The 18459-nt window shown below is 39.8% G+C and overlaps 1 protein-coding gene across 8 annotated transcripts in view; it reads left to right on the top strand.

The window, feature by feature from the left end:
• Nucleotides 1-18459, top strand: part of VEPH1 (ventricular zone expressed PH domain containing 1) — a 254978-nt gene that overhangs the window by 22849 nt on the left and 213670 nt on the right. For all 8 annotated transcript variants that reach the window (XR_007127157.1, XM_047728863.1, XM_047728862.1 and 5 more), the window contains exon 3: nt 10222-10437. Coding sequence is in view for 7 of the 8 variants with exons in the window: in XM_047728863.1 (XP_047584819.1) it covers nt 10222-10437 (216 nt within the window). In the remaining variant the exon portion in view is untranslated. The remainder of the gene's footprint in view (nt 1-10221; nt 10438-18459) is intronic.

Raw genomic sequence — 18459 nt, 5'->3', positions numbered from 1 at the left:
TAATTTCTCTTTCTTCTGTCTTTCTGTTGGTGTATAGAAATGCAACTGATTCCTGTGCATTGATTTTATATCCTGACACTTTATTGAATTCCTGTATGAGTAATAAGCGTTTTGGAGTGGAGTCTTTTGGGTTTTCCACATAAAGTATCATATCATCTGCAAAGAGTGATGGTTTGACTTCTTCTCTGCCGATTTGGATGCCTTTAATTTCCTTTTGTTGTCTGATTGCTGAGGCTAGAACTTCTAGTACTATGTTGAATAGCAGTGGTAATAATGAACATCCCTGCCGTGTTCCTGACCTTAGCGGAAAAGCTTTCAGTTTTTCTCCATTGAGAATGGTATTTGCGGTGGGTTTTTCATAGATGGCTTTGATAATATTGAGGTATGTGCCCTCTATCCCTATGCTTTGAAAAGTTTTGATCAGGAAGGGAAGCTGTACTTTGTCAAATGCTTTTTTAGCATCTATTGAGAGTATCATATGGTTCTTGTTCTTTCTTTTATTAATGTATTGTATCACATTGATTGATTTGTGGATGTTGAACCAACCTTGCATCCCTGGAATAAATCCCACTTGGTCATGGTGAATAATCCCTTTAATGTACTTTTGGATCCTATTGGCTAGTATTTTGGTGAGAATTTCGCATCTGTGTTCATCAAGGATATTGGTCTGTAATTCTCTTTTTTGATGGGATCCTTGTCTGGTTTTGGGATCAAGGTGATGCTGGCCTCATCAAATGAGTTTGGAAGTTTTCCTTCCATTTCTATTTTTTGGAACAGTTTCAGGAGAATAGGAATTAATTCTTCTTTAAATGTTTGGTAGAATTCCCCTGAGAAGCTGTCTGACCCCAGGCTCTTGTTTGTTTGGAGATTTTTGATGACTGTTTCAATCTCCTTACTGGTTATGGTCTGTTCAGGTTTTCTATTTCTTCCTGGTTCAGTTGTGGTAGTTTATATGTCTCTAGAAATATATCCATTTCTTCCAGATTGTCGAATTTGTTGGCATAGAATTGCTCATAGTATGTTCTTATAATTGTTTGTATTTCTTTGGTGTTGGTTATGATCTCTCCTCTTTCATTCATGAGTTTATTTATTTGGGTCCTTTCTCTTTTCTTTTTGATAAGCCTGGCCAGGGGTTTATTAATCTTACTAATTCTTTCAAAGAACCAGCTCCTAGTTTTGTTGATTTTTTTTTTCTGTTTTTTTTTTTTGTGGGGGGGGAGGGTTCTATTTCATTGATTTCTGCTCTGATCTTTATGATTTCTATTCTCCTGCTGGGTTTAGGCTTTCTGTGTTGTTCTTTCTCCAGCTCCTTTAGGTGTAGGGTTAGGGTTAGGTTGTGTATCTGAGACCTTTCTTGTTTCTTGAGAAAGGCTTGTATCACTATATATTTTCCTCTCAGGACTGCCTTTGTTGTGTCCCACAGATTTTGAACCATTGTGTTTTCATTATCATTTGTTTCCATGAATTTTTTCAATTCTTCTTTAATTTCTTGGTTGACCCATTCATTCTTTAGAAGGACGCTGTTTAGTCTCCATGTATTTGGGTTCTTTCCAAATTTCCTCCTGTGATTGAGTTCTAGCCTCAGAGCATTGTGGTCTGAAAATATGCAGGGAATGATCCCAATCTTTTGATACCAGTTGAGACCTGATTTATGACCCAGGATGTGATCTATTCTGGAGAATGTTCCATGTGCACTAGAGAAGAATGTGTATTCTGTTGCTTTGGGATGGAATGTTCTGAATATATCTGTGATGTCCATCTGGTCCAGTGTGTCATTTAAGGGATTTATTTCCTTGTTGGTCTTTTGCTTGGATGATCTGTCCATTTCAGTGAGAGGCGTGTTAAAGTCCCCTACTATTATTGTATTATTGTCGATGTGTTTCTTTGATTTTGTTATTAATTGGTTTATATAGTTGGCTGCACTGAAGTTAGGGGCATAGATATTTAAAATTGTTAGATCTTCTTGTTGTACAGACCCTTTGAGTATGATATAGTGTCCTTCCTCATGTCTTATTACAGTCTTTGGCTTAAAATCTAATTGATCTGATATAAGGATTGCCACCCCAGCTTTCTTTTGATGTCCATTAGCATGGTAAATTGTTTCCACCCCCTCACTTTAAATCTGGAGGTGTCTTTGGGTCTAAAATGAGTTTCTTGTAGACAGCATATTGATGGGTTTTGTTTTCTTATCCATTCTGATACCCTGTGTCTTTTGATTGGGGCATTTAGCCCATTTATATTCAGGGTAACTATTGAGAGATATGAATTTAGTGCCATTGTATTGCCTGTAAGATGACTATTACTGTATACTGTCTCTGTTCCTTTCTGATCTACTACTTTTAGGGTCTCTCTTTGCTTAGAGGACCCCTTTCAATATTTCCTGTAGAGCTGGTTTGGTGTTTACAAATTCTTTCAGTTTTTGTTTGTCCTGGAAGCTTTTTTATCTCTTTCTATTTTCAATGATAGCCTAGCTGGGTATAGTATTCTTGGCTGCATGTTTTTCTTGTTTAGTGCTCTCACTATATCATGCCAGTTCTTTCTGGCCTGCCAAGTCTCTGTGGATAAGTCTGCTGCCAATCTAATATTTTTACCATTGTATGTTACAGACTTCTTGTCCCGGGCTTCTTTCAGGATTTTCTCTTTGTTGCTAAGACTTGTAAATTTTACTATTGAATGATGGGGTGTGGACCTATTCTTATTGATTTTGAAGGGGGTTCTTTGTACCTCCTGGATTTTGATGCCTGTTCCCTTTGCCATATTAGGGAAATTGCCTACAATAATTCTCTCCAATATACCTTTTGCTCCCCTCTCTCTTTCTTCTTCTTCTGGAATCCCAATTATTCTAATGTTGTTTCATCTTATGGTGTCACTTATCTCTTGAATTCTCCCCTCATGGTCCAGTATTTGTTTGTCTCTCTTTTGCTCAGCTTCTTTATTCTCTGTCATTTGGTCTTCTGTATCACTAATTCTCTCTTCCGCCTCATTTATCCTAGCAGTAAGAACCTCCATTTTTTTATTGCACCTCATTAAAAGCTTTTTTGATTTCAACTTGGTTAGATTTTTGTTCTCTTATTTCTCCAGAAAGGGCTTTTATTTCTCCAGACAGGGCTTCTCTAATATCTTCCATGCCTTTTTCGAGCCCAGCTAGCACCTTGAGAATTGTCATTCTGAACTCTAGATCTGACATATTACCAATGTCCATATTGATTAGGTCCCTAGCCTTCAGTACTGCCTCTTTTTCTTTTCTTTTCTTTTCTTTTTTTTTTTTTTTGTGGTGAGTTTTTTTGCCTTGTCATTTTATCCAGATAAGAATATATGAAGGTGCGAATAAAATACTGAAAGGGTGGCAAAGACCCCAGGATAATGTGCTTTAACCAAATTAGGAGACCCCAAATCGTGAGGGGGAAGAATGGGGGTAAAAAGAAGTTCAGAAAAAAAAATTTAAAAAAGAAAAAATGTAAAAAATATATATATATATTAGACTGGTGACTAGAACAGTGTCACCCACTTAATATTGGGAGTATTTTGATCTCAGAAGAAACTATCTCCCAAAATTTTAAAAAATGAAAAACATATATAAGGGTAAACATGATGCAGGGATGGAATATGACTATAAAGCTGAAAAAAAATTTTTTTTAACTTCTAAAAAGAGAGTTGATAAGATAAGTTGGTTGGGAGAATAAAGAAAAAGAAAATGAAGAGAATTTGCTCAGGCTGGAGACTAGAACAAAGCCCTGTGCCAGATTTAAGGTGTATTTTGATCTATTAGAAGAAGTTGTACCCCAAAATGTTTTAGAACAAAAAACCTTATGTGTATACAAAAAATAAAGTTAGATAAAATGAAGGATAAATATGACTATAATAATGAAGTTCATAAAAGATTTTTTTTAATGAAAGGTATTGTTAGGATAAACTAGTTTAAAAATGTTTAAAAGAGGAAAGGGTAAAAGTTAAAAAAAATTAGCAGAAGAAAAAAAATTAAAAAATATTAATCAACTTTGCAAAACTAAAGAACCATGGGGAGAACACCATGAATTCCATGCTTGGCTTTCTCCTCCTCTGGAATTCTGCTGTTCTCCTTGGTAAGTGAACTTGGTCTTGGCTGGATTTCTTGTTGATCTTTTGGGGGAGGGGCCTGTTGTAGTGATTCTCAAGTGTCTTTCCCCAAGGCAGAATTGCACCACCCTTACCAGGTGCTAGGCTAAGCAATCCGCTCCGGTTTGCTTTTGGGAGCTTTTGTTCCCTGAATGCTTTCCATAGAGTTCTGGAGGATGGGAATAAAAGTGGCGGCCTCCCAATCTCTGGCCCGGAGGACCCGAGAGCTCAGGGCCCCACTCCTCAGTGCACCCTCAGAGAAAAGCGCTCAATCACTCCCATCTCCCTGGCCTCTGCTGCGCTCCCAGCTCATGCAGCCTGTGCCCAAGCATCTCTGTCTCTGGCCCACAGCCCCGCCTGGAGTCTCTGAACCCCACAGATCCCTGAGCTCTTCCAGGGGGCTCTCCCCAGATCTTGTAGGGTCCCCGTTCACAGAGCAGTGGCCTGTGCCACAGATCATGGTTCAAGGTAACCCCAAGCTGAGAGCTCATTCCTTGGCTCTGTCACTGTAGCCAGCTTCCCCGCTCCAATACCTGTGAGCTCTACTATACTCAGACATCCCCGATCCTTCTATGACCCTGCAAGACCTGAGGCCACGCTGTCCCCACTTGGGCTTCACCCCAGCTTAACCTCTGGAGTGATGTCCCTCAGTGGAGCAGACTTTTAAAAGTTCTGATTTTGTGCTCCATTGCTCCACTGCTTGCTGGGAGCTGGCCCCTCCCCCCCAAGGTCTATCTTCCCATCACTTTGGGTTCACTTCTCTGCCAGTCCTACCTGTCAGAAAGTGGCCGATTTTCTGTTTCTAGAATTTCTTCTCTTTTTCTCTTTGATCTCCTGTTGTATTTGTAGGTGTCCAGAATGGTTTGATAAGCTATCTAGCTGATATCCTGCTACCTGATGTCCTCTCAGCCTGCTACTTCTCTGCCATCTTGACTCCTCCCCCATAATATGCTGATTTTAAGGACTAGGCTACTGAGGTACAGAGAGATAAGTGGTTGCTCAAGATTGCAGAGCTGGTAAGAGCAGAATATGGCTCTGTGCACAGACAAGAGTCCATAGTTTTAACTGCTATACTATGCTGTCTCTCACAGAAGGGAAGGAGAAATGGTCCTCAAGATGTTTTCCTTCTTCTCTTCCAACTTCTACTCCTATGTCAGTCCTATCACTAAGTACTTTATTTCAGATGTTCCATAATCCCTTTTTCCAGTGGGCCATCCCCTGAAGACTGTTTAGAGCATATGAAGTGTGAGTGGTTTATGGTTTATGGATATTGATGTGGAGGAGTGGTATCTGTGGCTGGGTGGGGGTGACCCTTCCCAGTAACTAGACTTGGAGGAGCACAATGTGTGGATTTTTTATTTTCCCACCTTATAATTTGGTCTCCCCACTGCTTTAGGGTAAGTTACTTAAACTTTAACAATGACCAGGTTACTATGAGTATGAATCTCTAAACCCACTTTGATAGGTTTGATATTAAATAGATCTAGTTCTCAGAAGTTACTGATTTTAATATGCACAGGTAATGATTCAAGGTTGAACTTGAACATGGACACATATGTATGCAGACATATATATTTTATAAGATCAGGGTGGAATGTGAGTTAGGAAAACCCTAATTGCAAAGCTGATCCCCTGGCAAAAATCTTTAGACTGGTCAATCACATCATTCATTTTTTTTTTTAAGATTTTATTTATTTATTTGACAGAGAGAGATCACAAGTAGATGGAGAGGCAGGCAGAGAGAGAGAGAGGGAAGCAGGATCTCCGCCGAGCAGAGAACCCGATGCGGGACTTGATCCCAGGACCCTGAGATCATGACCTGAGCCGAAGGCAGCGGCTTAACCCACTGAGCCACCCAGGCGCCCTCATTCATTTTTTTTTTAATTTCCTTTGTCTTTTTGAATATTTGTTGAAGCAGTTAACAGCTTTTTGGGTTTTCAACCATTTTTTGAGGAAACCTCCTTTTTGGAGAATGCTTTTCTCCATGTCATATGTAGGGATTTAAATTTATAAATTGTCTCTAGTTAAAAAAATCTTTCCTTAGTAAAGTGGTATATCACAGGAAATTCTTAGCTCAATAGATTCATAGTAATAACAACATTCATAACTGATGCACCTACACCTAATATATTAATATGTTCACTGACATTGTGACCAGTCTGCACTGATTTATCCTTATAAACAGCTGTTTAACTCTTGTAGTTAGAAATCTTAGAATGAGGATATATGCCTTTTGTTAAACAATCTTTCTGACACATTAATTTCTCCTGTGTACTCCAGCTTCATTCCAGAATGCTTTCAGAATTCTCCATCAAAGCACTTCTCTTTTTAGCAGGAAACTGGAATTTTGTTGTTCATGAACCAAGACACATATGTATGTCTTGTACTTTTTACTGAGTTGTACCTTCTACTTTTACTGAGGCTTATTTCATCCAAATGGAAATCTCTTTGCTATTTATTGTTAAACTGTTGTTTAGACAAGGTTTATTATGCTTCCCAAAGTCATCTATATAACCTCTGTTGTAATTAGGTTCCTAGTAAAACAGATCCCAAAATGGCTGTTTCAAGGGAGGAATAAACCCCAGAGAGCAGTCATTCTCTTTGAGAAGGAACTGTGTCTGTAGGCAGACTTGGGTCTGGATTGGTAGCTGAGAAAAAGTGCCTTTGTCCTAAAGGGGTCTATGGACAATGGATCATAGTATCTACTACAGTTTACCCTTCTCACCATTCAGATCCATCTGCTATAATTTCATTCTGTATGGACACAGCTTCTCTGAGATGCTTTTCCTAACAAAATTTACAAGAAGAATGTTAGTGAGAGGATAATCTCTACCATCCCAATTGCTATTAAGATTGCAGTTGGTACTCTGTGGTAGGCTGGATCATGGCCACTCAAAGACCTGTGAATTTTATTTTATATAGCAAAAGGGATTTTTCAGATATAATACAATTAAGCATCTTGAGATGGGGAGATTATTCTATATTATCTAGGTGGACCCAACATAATTATGAAAGAGCAAGAAGGTCAATTGCCTTCTTTGAAGAGGGAGGTGGGCTGGTGGAAGCAGAGATTTGAGTGATGCACTTTGAATATGGAGGCTCAAGGAGGTCATGAGCCAAGGAAAGCAGTGAACTTCTAGAGGCTAGAAAAGATGTGGAAATGTATTCTCTCCTCAGAGCCTCCAGACGCACCAGCCCTTCTGACACCTTGACTTTTCCCCAGTGAGACTAGTTTTCGACTTCTGACCTCTGGAACTGTAGGCAAATAAATGTATCAACACAAATTCTTGAGCTGGTAAGCATGTGATAATAAGTTAGAACAGCAACAAGAAAGCTAATACAGTGTCTCTCCTCTACCACCTATTCTAATTCCTACACCTTCAGCTGGCCCCTCTGCTGATTTAAGTTGCTTCCTAGTGGGGTGACTCAATACATTTTCCTCAGGGATCTGAGCCCCTGGTCTCCATGCCTCTCTCAGATTGTGATGGTTCCCTTGTCCATTTACCAACAAACTCGGGCAGGGGAGGGCCTAGGGATGCCCCCATTACTTAACAGCAGCCCTACCTTCTGAAGATATGGTCAATTACCTTTGCCAAGTTGGTGACACTCTTTTGTGTGCATGCATGTGTATGTTAGTCTTTTGATACAGGAGCTCTCAAAGTGACTGAGTTCCCAGGTTCAGTGTTCTATCAATAGGGAATTCAATACCATGTAATAGTCATTATTTTAGTATGTATATTGCCTTTTAGAGGATCTTTTCTCATCCTCATAAGATAGCAGGCTGAGTTGTTTCTTTGAAGACATGTTCCATTGACCTATTAGTCCAGCAGTTTCAGGGCAGGGGAAAGACAGGTTATCATATGTGATAGGACTAATACATCCATGATCAGGGGCCACTGCTGTATCTCCTTTGCTATAAATTGGTTCTATAGTCTGATGCAATGTATGTGGGCTCTTGTGTCAGCACACCAAATATCCATGATCCTTCAAACAGGGGCTCAGGCTTAGGCCCTGTGGTCAGGGAAGTCAAACCCAAACCTGGATCACACGTAAATTCGGCTCAATATAATTGATGCCCCCTCCAAGGTGGGAAAGGTCTTATGTAAATAACTTGCACCAAACGATTGATTGGTATCCTTAAGGTTCAGCATTGACCTCTATTGCTAGCAAGTTACATGTTTAGGTAATAGCATTATTAGTGAGATCACCTTGGTGAATGCGAGCTTATGCTGCTGGGTAATGCGTGACTTTGCTCACCTACTGGGTCATATTGGGTGGCTATAACAAAGGCTTGGCTCATGTCGTTTGGAATATAGGCTTCCTTTTGTCAATGGTATTGGTTCTCTTTTCTATCTATCCTTATGTATGTACGTATTCTCTATATTACACAAAATATTCTTTATTACACATGATGCTGCTTGATATTTGAAGATAATGCCATTAAAAGTAACTGCTATTTACAAGGGCAATTGTGGCCAAAGATAAATGATTTTGGCCCAAGAGTATTCTCATTATTTTTCATCCTGAGAACGGCTTTGGCTTTTCTGTTGGTGCAGAGATTTTTTGGAAAAGTTAGAATCATTTTTTTCTCATTCATATTCTGTTTTGTCTCTATGACTTGGCTTCATAAGAACCTATTTACTGCATAGCAGGATTCTGTTCTGGCATAAGTAATAATTCTGCTGCATTAAAATCAAGTATACAGTCACCAACGAAGGGGGAAGGTAAAAGAAAATATTCTAACATAATCTGCCAAACCAAGTGGTGTTCATTCTAGGAATGTGGGGATGGATTAATGTCTGAAAATTTCATACTATATGTTTATATAACACTCATATGTATGCTGGCTAAGAAAACATGCTTGATGATCTCCATACACATCAGTTTCTATCTCAGAGTTGTCTTTTCTGTTTGCCTGTCTCATTTTCCAGTTCTTTTACAATACTAATTTTGCCATTTCATCTCAGGAAAAAATTGACACAGGATACAGTGGGCAATTCCCAAAGGAAGAATTACAAATGATCAATAAGCATGTGAAAATACTCAACCTCACTTCTGATCAGGAAATTCCAAGTAAAACAGCAATGAGATAACTGTTTTTCACTGATCAAATTATTAGCACAAATGAATAATACTCTGTGCTTGCAAAGGCACAATGGGGAAAACATGCTTTCACCCAACTGATGGGAATATATATCAGTAAGACCTTTCTGGGAAATAGTATGACTATGTATCACGAGCCCTGGAAATGTTCCTGTTCTTTGTCCCAGAAACTTCCACTTCTGAAGACTCTGACCATGGATAATCTGAGCGTGGAGAGGGCTTCGTGCATAAGATGTTTACTGCAGCATTAGATACGATAGCTAACCCGGATTGTCAGTGCTGGAGCTCGCAGTAGGACGGAGAAGCCCCCTCACTTCCCATCTCCCATCACACAAGGGAGCAAGGATCAAATTGCTTCACTGCTCTGTTATATTTTCGTTTTTGTCAGTCTGCCAGGCAACGGACAGACCAGTTTTCTGAATTAAAATCATGGGCCGATTTTTTACATTTCGATCTCGGAAGGTCCTATTACCTCTCAATAAAGACGATTAGATATTTGAGGGAGAATTAAATAAAGGGAAATTTGGTGGGGGAAAGCTAACGTGGATTTGGTAGTTATTTGAACCAAAACGAGAGAACTGAAATGATGTATTCTGTTGTGTAGTAGGAAAGAAAGAATGTTTATGAGGGGAAGTTGGAGGGTGATTTGAAACATTTCATAAAAATCACTGAACTGTCAGAGGAAGAAAGTCAACCCTGACCTGTAACGGACTTAGAAACTGAAACAGCCTAAAAATTAAACCCTACTTGGCAAGTGAATAATTAAGCTTCTTTGGACTCTTCCCTGCTCCCTGGCTGTGGGTCTGTGACAGCAGGAACCCGCTCCGTTTCAGCACATTTGCATATCGCCTCGTCCACCAGATTCTCCTCTCCAAGGCAGAAGGCCCTCATTGTACTGGGGCTCACCCCTTAGCTCCGGGTACGGCACACCCCTTTGCTAAGTGTATTAGCTGGCATGTTGTCAGTCCTTTGGAAGAGAACTTTCCAGACTGTTATTTAACATGAAGGTTTTCTTTCAACTAGGATTACCAGACCAATAACAATGACCAGGCACTGGTTGAAATCTGTATCACGAGAATCACGACAGCCATCAGAGAGACAGAGTCCATTGAAAAGCATGCAGAGGCCCTGGTGGGGCTCTGGGACTCCTGTCTGGAGCACAGCCTGAGACCCTCTGGGAGAGATGAAGACACTCCCCACGCAAAAATTGCTTCTGATATCATGAGTTGCATTTTACAGGTATGTCAGCGTTCACCATCACACTATTCGACACCGGCTTTGCAACGTCGGTGAAGTGGTATCTGAACCAAGAGCTAATGTTTCTCTAGCCCTCAGATCTGGGAAGAAGACCCCACAAACCATCAACAGCTGAGCCCTGCAAGGTTCTAGAGAGCCTCTTCTGTCTGCAGGACACACTGTGGGGAATTCAAAGTCATGCTGCAGCAAGCTCCAGTCTATTTAGACAGATAAGACACAGGCATTTCTAAGCCTAAGATTAATGTATGCCAAGATGCAAATGATGAAAATTCAGAACAAAAAGACCTCTTTTACCCAAGCAGACCAAGGAGGGGTGGGGTCTGAACTGAGGGACCATGAACTTAGAATATGTGGAGAGAAGTGATTTAATCATTTTTACATGTACCACTATATGTATTGTGAATTTTCCACGATGATAATATTTGCCTGTTCTAACTGTGCCCGGCTGCCTCAGTTGGTAGAACATGCAATTTGATCTCGGGATCATGAGTTTGAGCCCCAAGTTGGACATGGGGCCTACTTAAAAAAAAAATCCTTCCTCTGGTGTAAACATGAATTTGGAATTGGGGCTCAGCCAAAAACCAATTATATAACATTGAAATGGTAGGGAAGTCACTTAACTTCCTAAGCCACAATTTCTTGCCTTAAAATACAGATGAGATGACATTGCCTAGGGCAAATTTTACCAACCAGTAAATGTTGGTGCTGTTGATATGTGTTTTTCAAAAGAGGATTCAATGGTCAAGTAAGTTTGGAAACACTAAATTCAATTTTTCTCTTTTGGGCTATCATATGTTTCATAGCATATTAAAGGCTCTGAAGAGTCCTGCAATTAAGAAAGCTCATTAATTTTATTTAGTACAGTGTTTTTGATTCTGATATGTCCAGGAAACTTCCTTTTCCTTCCCTATCCCCAATACAACATTTATGAATACCCCTCAAAACTATGGTTTCTGAGCCCAGTTTAGGAAATTCTGATTATGTGGAAGTGTTTAGCACTGTATGTGACATCTAATATTAGCCTCCTTTCTTCTTTCCTTCTTCCTCTTCTTCCTCCCCCTCCTCCTTTCTCTCCACTCCAACCCCCCTTCACCTTCCCCTCTCCACTTCCCCTCCCCTTCTCCCCCTCACCTTCCTCTTCACAGCTGTCTATACTTAAGTGGACCGTATTCCATTTTGTCTGTCTAGACCAGACAATGGTCTACTGAAAAGAAAGATTCTACATACCCTGTCACACTGTTTTTTCTTTGTCCCCAGGGTTAGGGATAGGAGGGAAGGAAATGGGGATTTCGTCAAAGTTAGTGAAAGACTAATGCTGCAAAGACCTAATACTTCTATTCTTCACTGATTATCTTAAATATGTTATTGATGTTCATCAGAGACCTAGATTATCTTACTCCAAAATGCCTTTCCACAGACATTCAGACAGAAATTCACAAATCATCCATATTCCCCAGCTCCCACTATGATTTCAAAACTATTGGTTTGGACTCTAGAGCGGTGCTATCCAATAGAAATGGAACGTAAGCTACAAACAGAAGCCACATATGTAATTTCAAATTTTCAAATTTTGTAATTTGAAACATAAAACAAAAATAAGCCACATTGTAATTTCAAATTTTCAAAATTTCACATTAAAAAAAAAGAACCGATGAAATCCATTTGATAATATATTTTCCTTAACCCAGGATATCCAAAAAATTATTTTAATGCATGATATAAAAGGAGATATTATACTTTTGTTGTATATAAGTCTTATAAATCTGGTGTGTGTTTTAGCACATGTTACTTTAAAGCGGTCACATTTCATGTGCTCAGTTGCTTCCCATGGGTCGTGGTTCCTGTGTCAGCATAGTTCTAGAGAGTCAGGAGGTCTTTCTGGGTGGAGACCACATTTGCAAAGGGTTATGAACCATAAGCAATGATTTCACCAGGTAGGATATGTAGAGCAAGAGGACATTTCAAGCAGACAGAAGATTCCAATCTTGTACAGAAGTCCAGATTTGTGCCCTGAGATCAAGATCAAAGAATTTTAAGCAGACTGCCCTTCAAACTGCCCCAATTTTAAACATAAAGGGGATGGTTCATTCTGGGCAAAGACGTTATATCTCCTACTTAAAAAGGGGTATACACAAACAATCATGAAGGGCTACATCAAACACTGATGAAGTACTGTATGGTGACTAACATAACAGTAAAATAAATTTTTAAAAAGGGGGGGGGGGTTGGGGCTGCCTGGGTGGCTCAGTGGGTTAAGCCTCTGCCTTCAGCTCAGGTGCTGATCTCAGGGTTCTGGGATCGAGTCCCACATCGGGCTCTCTGCTAGGCAGGGAGCCTGCCTCCTCCTCTCTCTCTCTCTCTTTCTCTACTTGTGATCTCTCTCCCTGTCAAATAAATAAAACATCTTTAAAAAAAAGGGGGGGGGGGTTGAAGATGGGGGGAAATAAAAATGTAATTTCATGCTGATCAGTGACTCCAAGGAAATGAATTTGTAGGGTTGTCAAGAGCAGGACCCGAAGCACAGGCACAGATATTTTGGGAAGGAACAGAGGACAGGGCTTCCAGGTAAGCCTCTTGGTTGAGAGGGACAAGTGAGTCACAGAAAGGGGTGACTCCAGCCTGAAGGGCCAGTGTGGGCACAGGCTGTTCATTGTGCACCCTCCAAGGAAGCAAAAGGTATTAAAATGGAAGGCAGGGAGCCCTAAAGGCAAACTTGCTTTTCGGCCAAGTTCAGTGATTTGTGCAGGCCACCCCTGGGGATGTGGTTCCAGAAAGTTAGCCCTAGGATCCAAAGGCAAGGCTGTGGTTCCAGCTTTGCTGTGTAGCTTTGATCAAATTTTAAGGGAAAGTTTTAAGGGAAAAGGCCTGTGGTAAATATCGAAAACACAATTTTGTACTACATGTAATTTAAGATCTTGTGGGAACCATGTAGAAATCCAGATGACTCATATTCTGCTCTGTTTTTTCAGTAAAATAAAACAGTAGATCAACTTTAAAGCCAACCACTTAGCATTTTGAGCTTACACAAAAACCAAAAAGTAACAAAACAACAAAGAAAGAGTGATTCCTTCTCTAGCTATCTACCTCTTCCAGATAAGCAATGCCAGAATCACACTATGAGGCACAGACCTACCCGTTCTTCCCACATCCTTGGCCATTTTAACTCGATATTTTTTCTCCTGGCCATTTCACTATCATTTCAGGCTAAATATGTTCCCACACACAGAACCTTCTTTTTTTCCCCCACATTGCTTTTTTAACCTACTTCAGATGACTCCTTCCTTTTCCACTTTTAATTAGTAATTATATATTTTGTTCTCTCTTTTCTTGGCCCCTATGTTAATGAACTTGGTACGTTTACCTTAAAGTAGTTTTTAAAATTTCAGTATTTGCCTTCTATACATTCTTCTGTACAGAATCAGTACCTGTGTGACATGCACCTGTGAGTTCTGGTTTCTTTTGCCTACCCCATGTCCCTAAGCAAGTCCCACAACCTGTCCTTGATAAAACAGAGGATGAACCAGATGATCTCTTTGCTTCCTTTCTGGTCTAAAATTCTAACTCCTGCAGGAGATGCGAGAGGTAGAATAGCAAAGAGATTTGGAGCTTAAGGGCCTTTAAGTCCAATGTTCTTGGTCTTCTATAAATGAGAGCTTGGCAAGTTATTTTATCTTTCAGTTCTGTCTTCTGTAAAATGGGCATAACTCCACATGCTGCTGGTGAGAACCATCCTTTATTAGAAAAGCAATCTCCATTTGTGGTCTAGCCACTCTCCAGAAGTACATATTTCCTACCATAGCTTCCTCCAACCAGGTTGCTCTGTGGAGTTGGCCAATGCCTATTTCTTTGTTTCTAAAAAATTCTGAAAGGGAAGATACTCCCTGTAAGGCCCATTGCATTCTAGGATCCATTCAAACCTGGGGAGGGTTGAAGAAAATAAAAAGGAGTAAGTAAAGTAAGTAAAAAAAAATTGTAAGGAGGCTGTAATTATTGACAGAGCTGAGGTCCTAGAATGAAATTCTAGCTTGAACTGACAGGCCAACCCTGATGAGGTTGAGAGTCAGTGCCTGGTTTTATTAGCTAAGGTGGTTAGAGCATCTTTACCAACCAAACTGCTTACAGAGCTGTTGCCAAGTAAGCTCAGCATCTCCTCTCTTTCTCCGTTTCTGTTCGTGTTGGTGATGACTGTATGAAGAAGGGGATAGATAGCTAAAGGGGGTTGTCTGGGGGCAGGAGAGAAGAATCACAATAGTCCTCATGTTCACAGTTGGATCTCAGAAAGTATTTATTTTTCTTTTTTTCTGTAGATGGACCAACCATCCCTTCGCCTTGATTCCACATTTTAATTTTCTAATTTCCTCTTCAGTTAATGATGTATAAGATTCACAGTCTGTTGCTGGCTGGTATTGCATGCGAAGTGCCTTGGACATTTTTGAGAGCATTTCCTTTGTAGCTCCTGGAGGCAGAACTGGTGACCTTGACCGAGAAGTTTATTCAGTAGGCAATCGCAACTCTACCATTTACTTGCAGCGTGATCTTGGGCAGTTCTACCTTTCGGTGCCTTGCTTTCCTCATCTGTAAAATGCTGCAGCTGCCTCATGAGTTTTTGTGAGGATTACAATGTCATTAGATAATAGACATAAAATATTTGGGACGCAGGAAATGCTGCATGAGTACTGATTCTGGTTGGCATACTCTAAAATAGCACTCAGTGCTTTCTAACAAGCTATTCGTCTAGGTATTTATTTTAGCCATTGTTCATTGCTTGTCTCCCCCTCCCCAAAAGAGAAGCTCTGTTTTACTGATGATCCTAGCACCTAGAATAGAAAATAGCACATAGTAAGTGCTCCAAATAATATTTATTGAATGAATGAATGAATGAATGAATGATTGAATAGATCAGGAGATGTGGCTGCCCTCTGGATTCTGCAGAACAGCTATGTTTCTCTCTAGAATGAATCCCAGTACTTTCTCGTCAGTTAATGCCACACAAGCCCATGGCAAAAAAAAAAAAAAAAAAAAAAAATGGGAGGAGACTGGGACACAACCTCCCAGGTTACTGAGACCCACTCTTTTATTACCTGTCTGAAAATCCAGTGGGAAAATTTAGGTGTATGTGCCATTTAGATATTATATATGCCTATGCTGCTAAGAACCAAGCAATTTATATAAAAATCCAAAATTTGCTTATTTGATTATCTGATCAGTGATGCAGGGTGAAAAGCCATAAAACAGTGATTTTAATAAATGACACTTAATATTTCTTGAGATTACTCTTTTATGGTTTTTAGTTGAATTCAAAGTCCAAGAGCCAAAGAGCTTTTTAGTTGCTATCATCTCAGACAGATATCTCTTTTACTTCACTTTATTCTTTTCAATTCTGGAACTCCAGGAAATGTTCCCAAAGCGCATGCTTTCAAAAGGAAAACCTCCACCAAAAGCTCAAATTGGTGCTAATCTAGTTAAGAAATATAATTCTTGGCATCCGTAGAACAAAGACCTTTTGTTCTGCTTCTATAGCTAAAAATAACCGTCCCCATGAGCAAGTCTTTATATCTACCCTGTACCTCACTGAGTGTGTTCCCCGAGTACTGGGCACTGAGTTGTAGGTAAGATGATACACATACCAACAAACTCACATCTGCACCGAGGGCCAAGGGCCATTGTAAGCTTCAGCAGTAACAGCTGCTATTAATGTGGTTTGTTTGTACAAGTGATCATTGGGTTTTCTCTGCATGTGTACCATTAGCATTTCTGTGATCTAAATAATCTTAAAGATAACAAATTCATGGGCCTGAGATCTACTAGAGCGTGAAACTCAGCCATTAGAAGGAGATTGAATGGTACCTGCTAGGTCCATGGGACCTGTGTCTTTCTAGCCTCTTCTTGGCCTCCCAGGCCCTTGCTCATATCCCGTTTCTGTTATCAGTGCCTATGGCTTCTTGATACATTAGAAATGGTCTAGACGCTAGTTAGAGATTGAAAGCTTTTGGTAGTAATTCCTTGGTGTTCAAACAAGCGATGTGCTCTTTGCTTAATGTTTTACTCCTCCTGTCATTTGAAAGATTTCCAGATGACATATGTGAGAGGAAAATAGAAAAATTGAGTGTGTTGAAGTTTTGTTTTGCTTTTTAATAATGACATTATACTTTTATTTGGCTTTTATTAGTTATCTAGTTTTATTAGTTTCAGAGATTGAATTTAGTGATTCATCAGTTGCATATAACACCCAATGCTCATTATATCACATGCCCTCCTTAATGCCCATCATCCAGTTACCCCATCCCCACCTATTTCCTCCAGCAACCCTCAGTTTGTTTCCTAGAGTTCACAATCTCTTATGGTTTGCCTCCTTATTTTGATCTTATTTTTTTTCCTTCCCTTCCCCTATGTTCATCTGTTTTGTTTATTAAATTCCACATATGAGTGAAATCATATAATTGTCTCTCTCTGACTGACTTATTTCACTTAGCATAATACCCTCCAGTTCCATTCATGTTGTTGTAAATGGTAAGATTTCATCCTTTTTGATAGCTGAGTAATATTTGTGTGTGTGTGTGTGTGTGTGTACATACACACAACTTCTTCTTTATCCATTCATCTGTCAATGGACATCTGGGCTCTTTCCATACTTTGGCAGTTGTGGACATTGCTGCCATAAATATCAGGGTGCATGTGCCCCTTCAAATCACTGTTTGTATGCTTTGGATAAATACCTGGTAGTGCAATTGCTGGGTCATAAGGTAGCTCTATTTTTAACTTTTTGAGGAACCTCCATACTGTTTTCCAGAGTGGCTGCACCAGTTTGCATTCCCACTAACACTGTAAGAATGTTCCCCTTTCTCTATATCCTCTCCAACACTGTTTTCCTCAGTTTCCTATTTTAGTCATTCTCATGGGTGCAAGGTGGTATCTCATTGTGGTTTTGATGTCTTCTTTGGAGAAATGTTTGTTCATGTCTTCTGCCCATTTCTTGACTGGATTTTTTGGGTGTTGAGTTTGTTAAGTTCTTTATAGATTTTGGATACTAGCCTTTTATCTGACAAAACATATGCAAATATGTTCTCCCATTCAGTAGGTTGCCTTTTAGTTTCGTTAACTGTTTCCTTTGCTGTGCAAAAGCTTTTTATCTCAATGAAGGCCCAATAGTTCATTTTTGCCTTTGTTTCCCTTGCCTTTGGAGGTGTGTCTAGCAAGAAGTTGCTGTGGCCGATGTCAAAGAGGTGGCTGCATGTGTTCTTCTCTAGGATTTTGATGGATTCCTTTCTCACGTGGAGGGCTTTCATCCATTTTGAGTATATCTTTGTGTGTGGCATAAGAAAATGGTCCAGTTTCCTCCTTCTGCATTTTTTAAAATATACTGTCATTATTAAAAAACAATGACATTACAGTTTTAAAAAAATTTTACACATTTCACTTAGAATCACACTTTAAAGACTTTCATGCGGGACGCCTGGGTGGCTCAGTTGGTTAAGCAGCTGCCTTCGGCTCAGGTCATGATCCCAGCGTCCTGGGATCGAGTCCCACATCGGGCTCCTTGCTTGGCAGCGAGCCTGCTTCTCCCTCTGCCTCTGCCTGCCACTCTGTCTGCCTGTGCTCACTCTTGCTTCTCTCTCTATGACAAATAAATAAATAAAATCTTAAAAAAAAATAAAAATAAAAGTTAAAAAAAAGACTTTCATGGTTGCCTACTATTTTTTCTCTAGAACATCTAGAGTTGTTGTAAGAAGAATATGATGGAATTGGTTAAGACAGCCTGTTCTTTCATGGTTGCTGGCAAACATTAGCTCACCACCAAGGTTTAAAATATCAGTTGCTGCAAGTACGATTTTCATTGGTCTTTCACAGTCTGTGTTCAAAATTAGTAGGAACATGAGTCGTACTCCCCAATGCTGCCATCTATGGTTTCTGAGCAAGTTACAGGTAAATGTGCTTGGAGATGTATTCCTCTAATGGGAGATGTATTCCTCTAATGGGAGACAGCTGCAAGTTGTCCTTGACTAA

This window comes from Lutra lutra, chromosome 1, assembly GCF_902655055.1.
Source record: "Lutra lutra chromosome 1, mLutLut1.2, whole genome shotgun sequence".
NCBI lineage: Eukaryota > Metazoa > Chordata > Mammalia > Carnivora > Mustelidae > Lutra > Lutra lutra.
The sequence above is the reverse complement of the archived record's forward strand: the minus strand, read 5'-3'. Positions and strand labels throughout refer to the sequence as shown.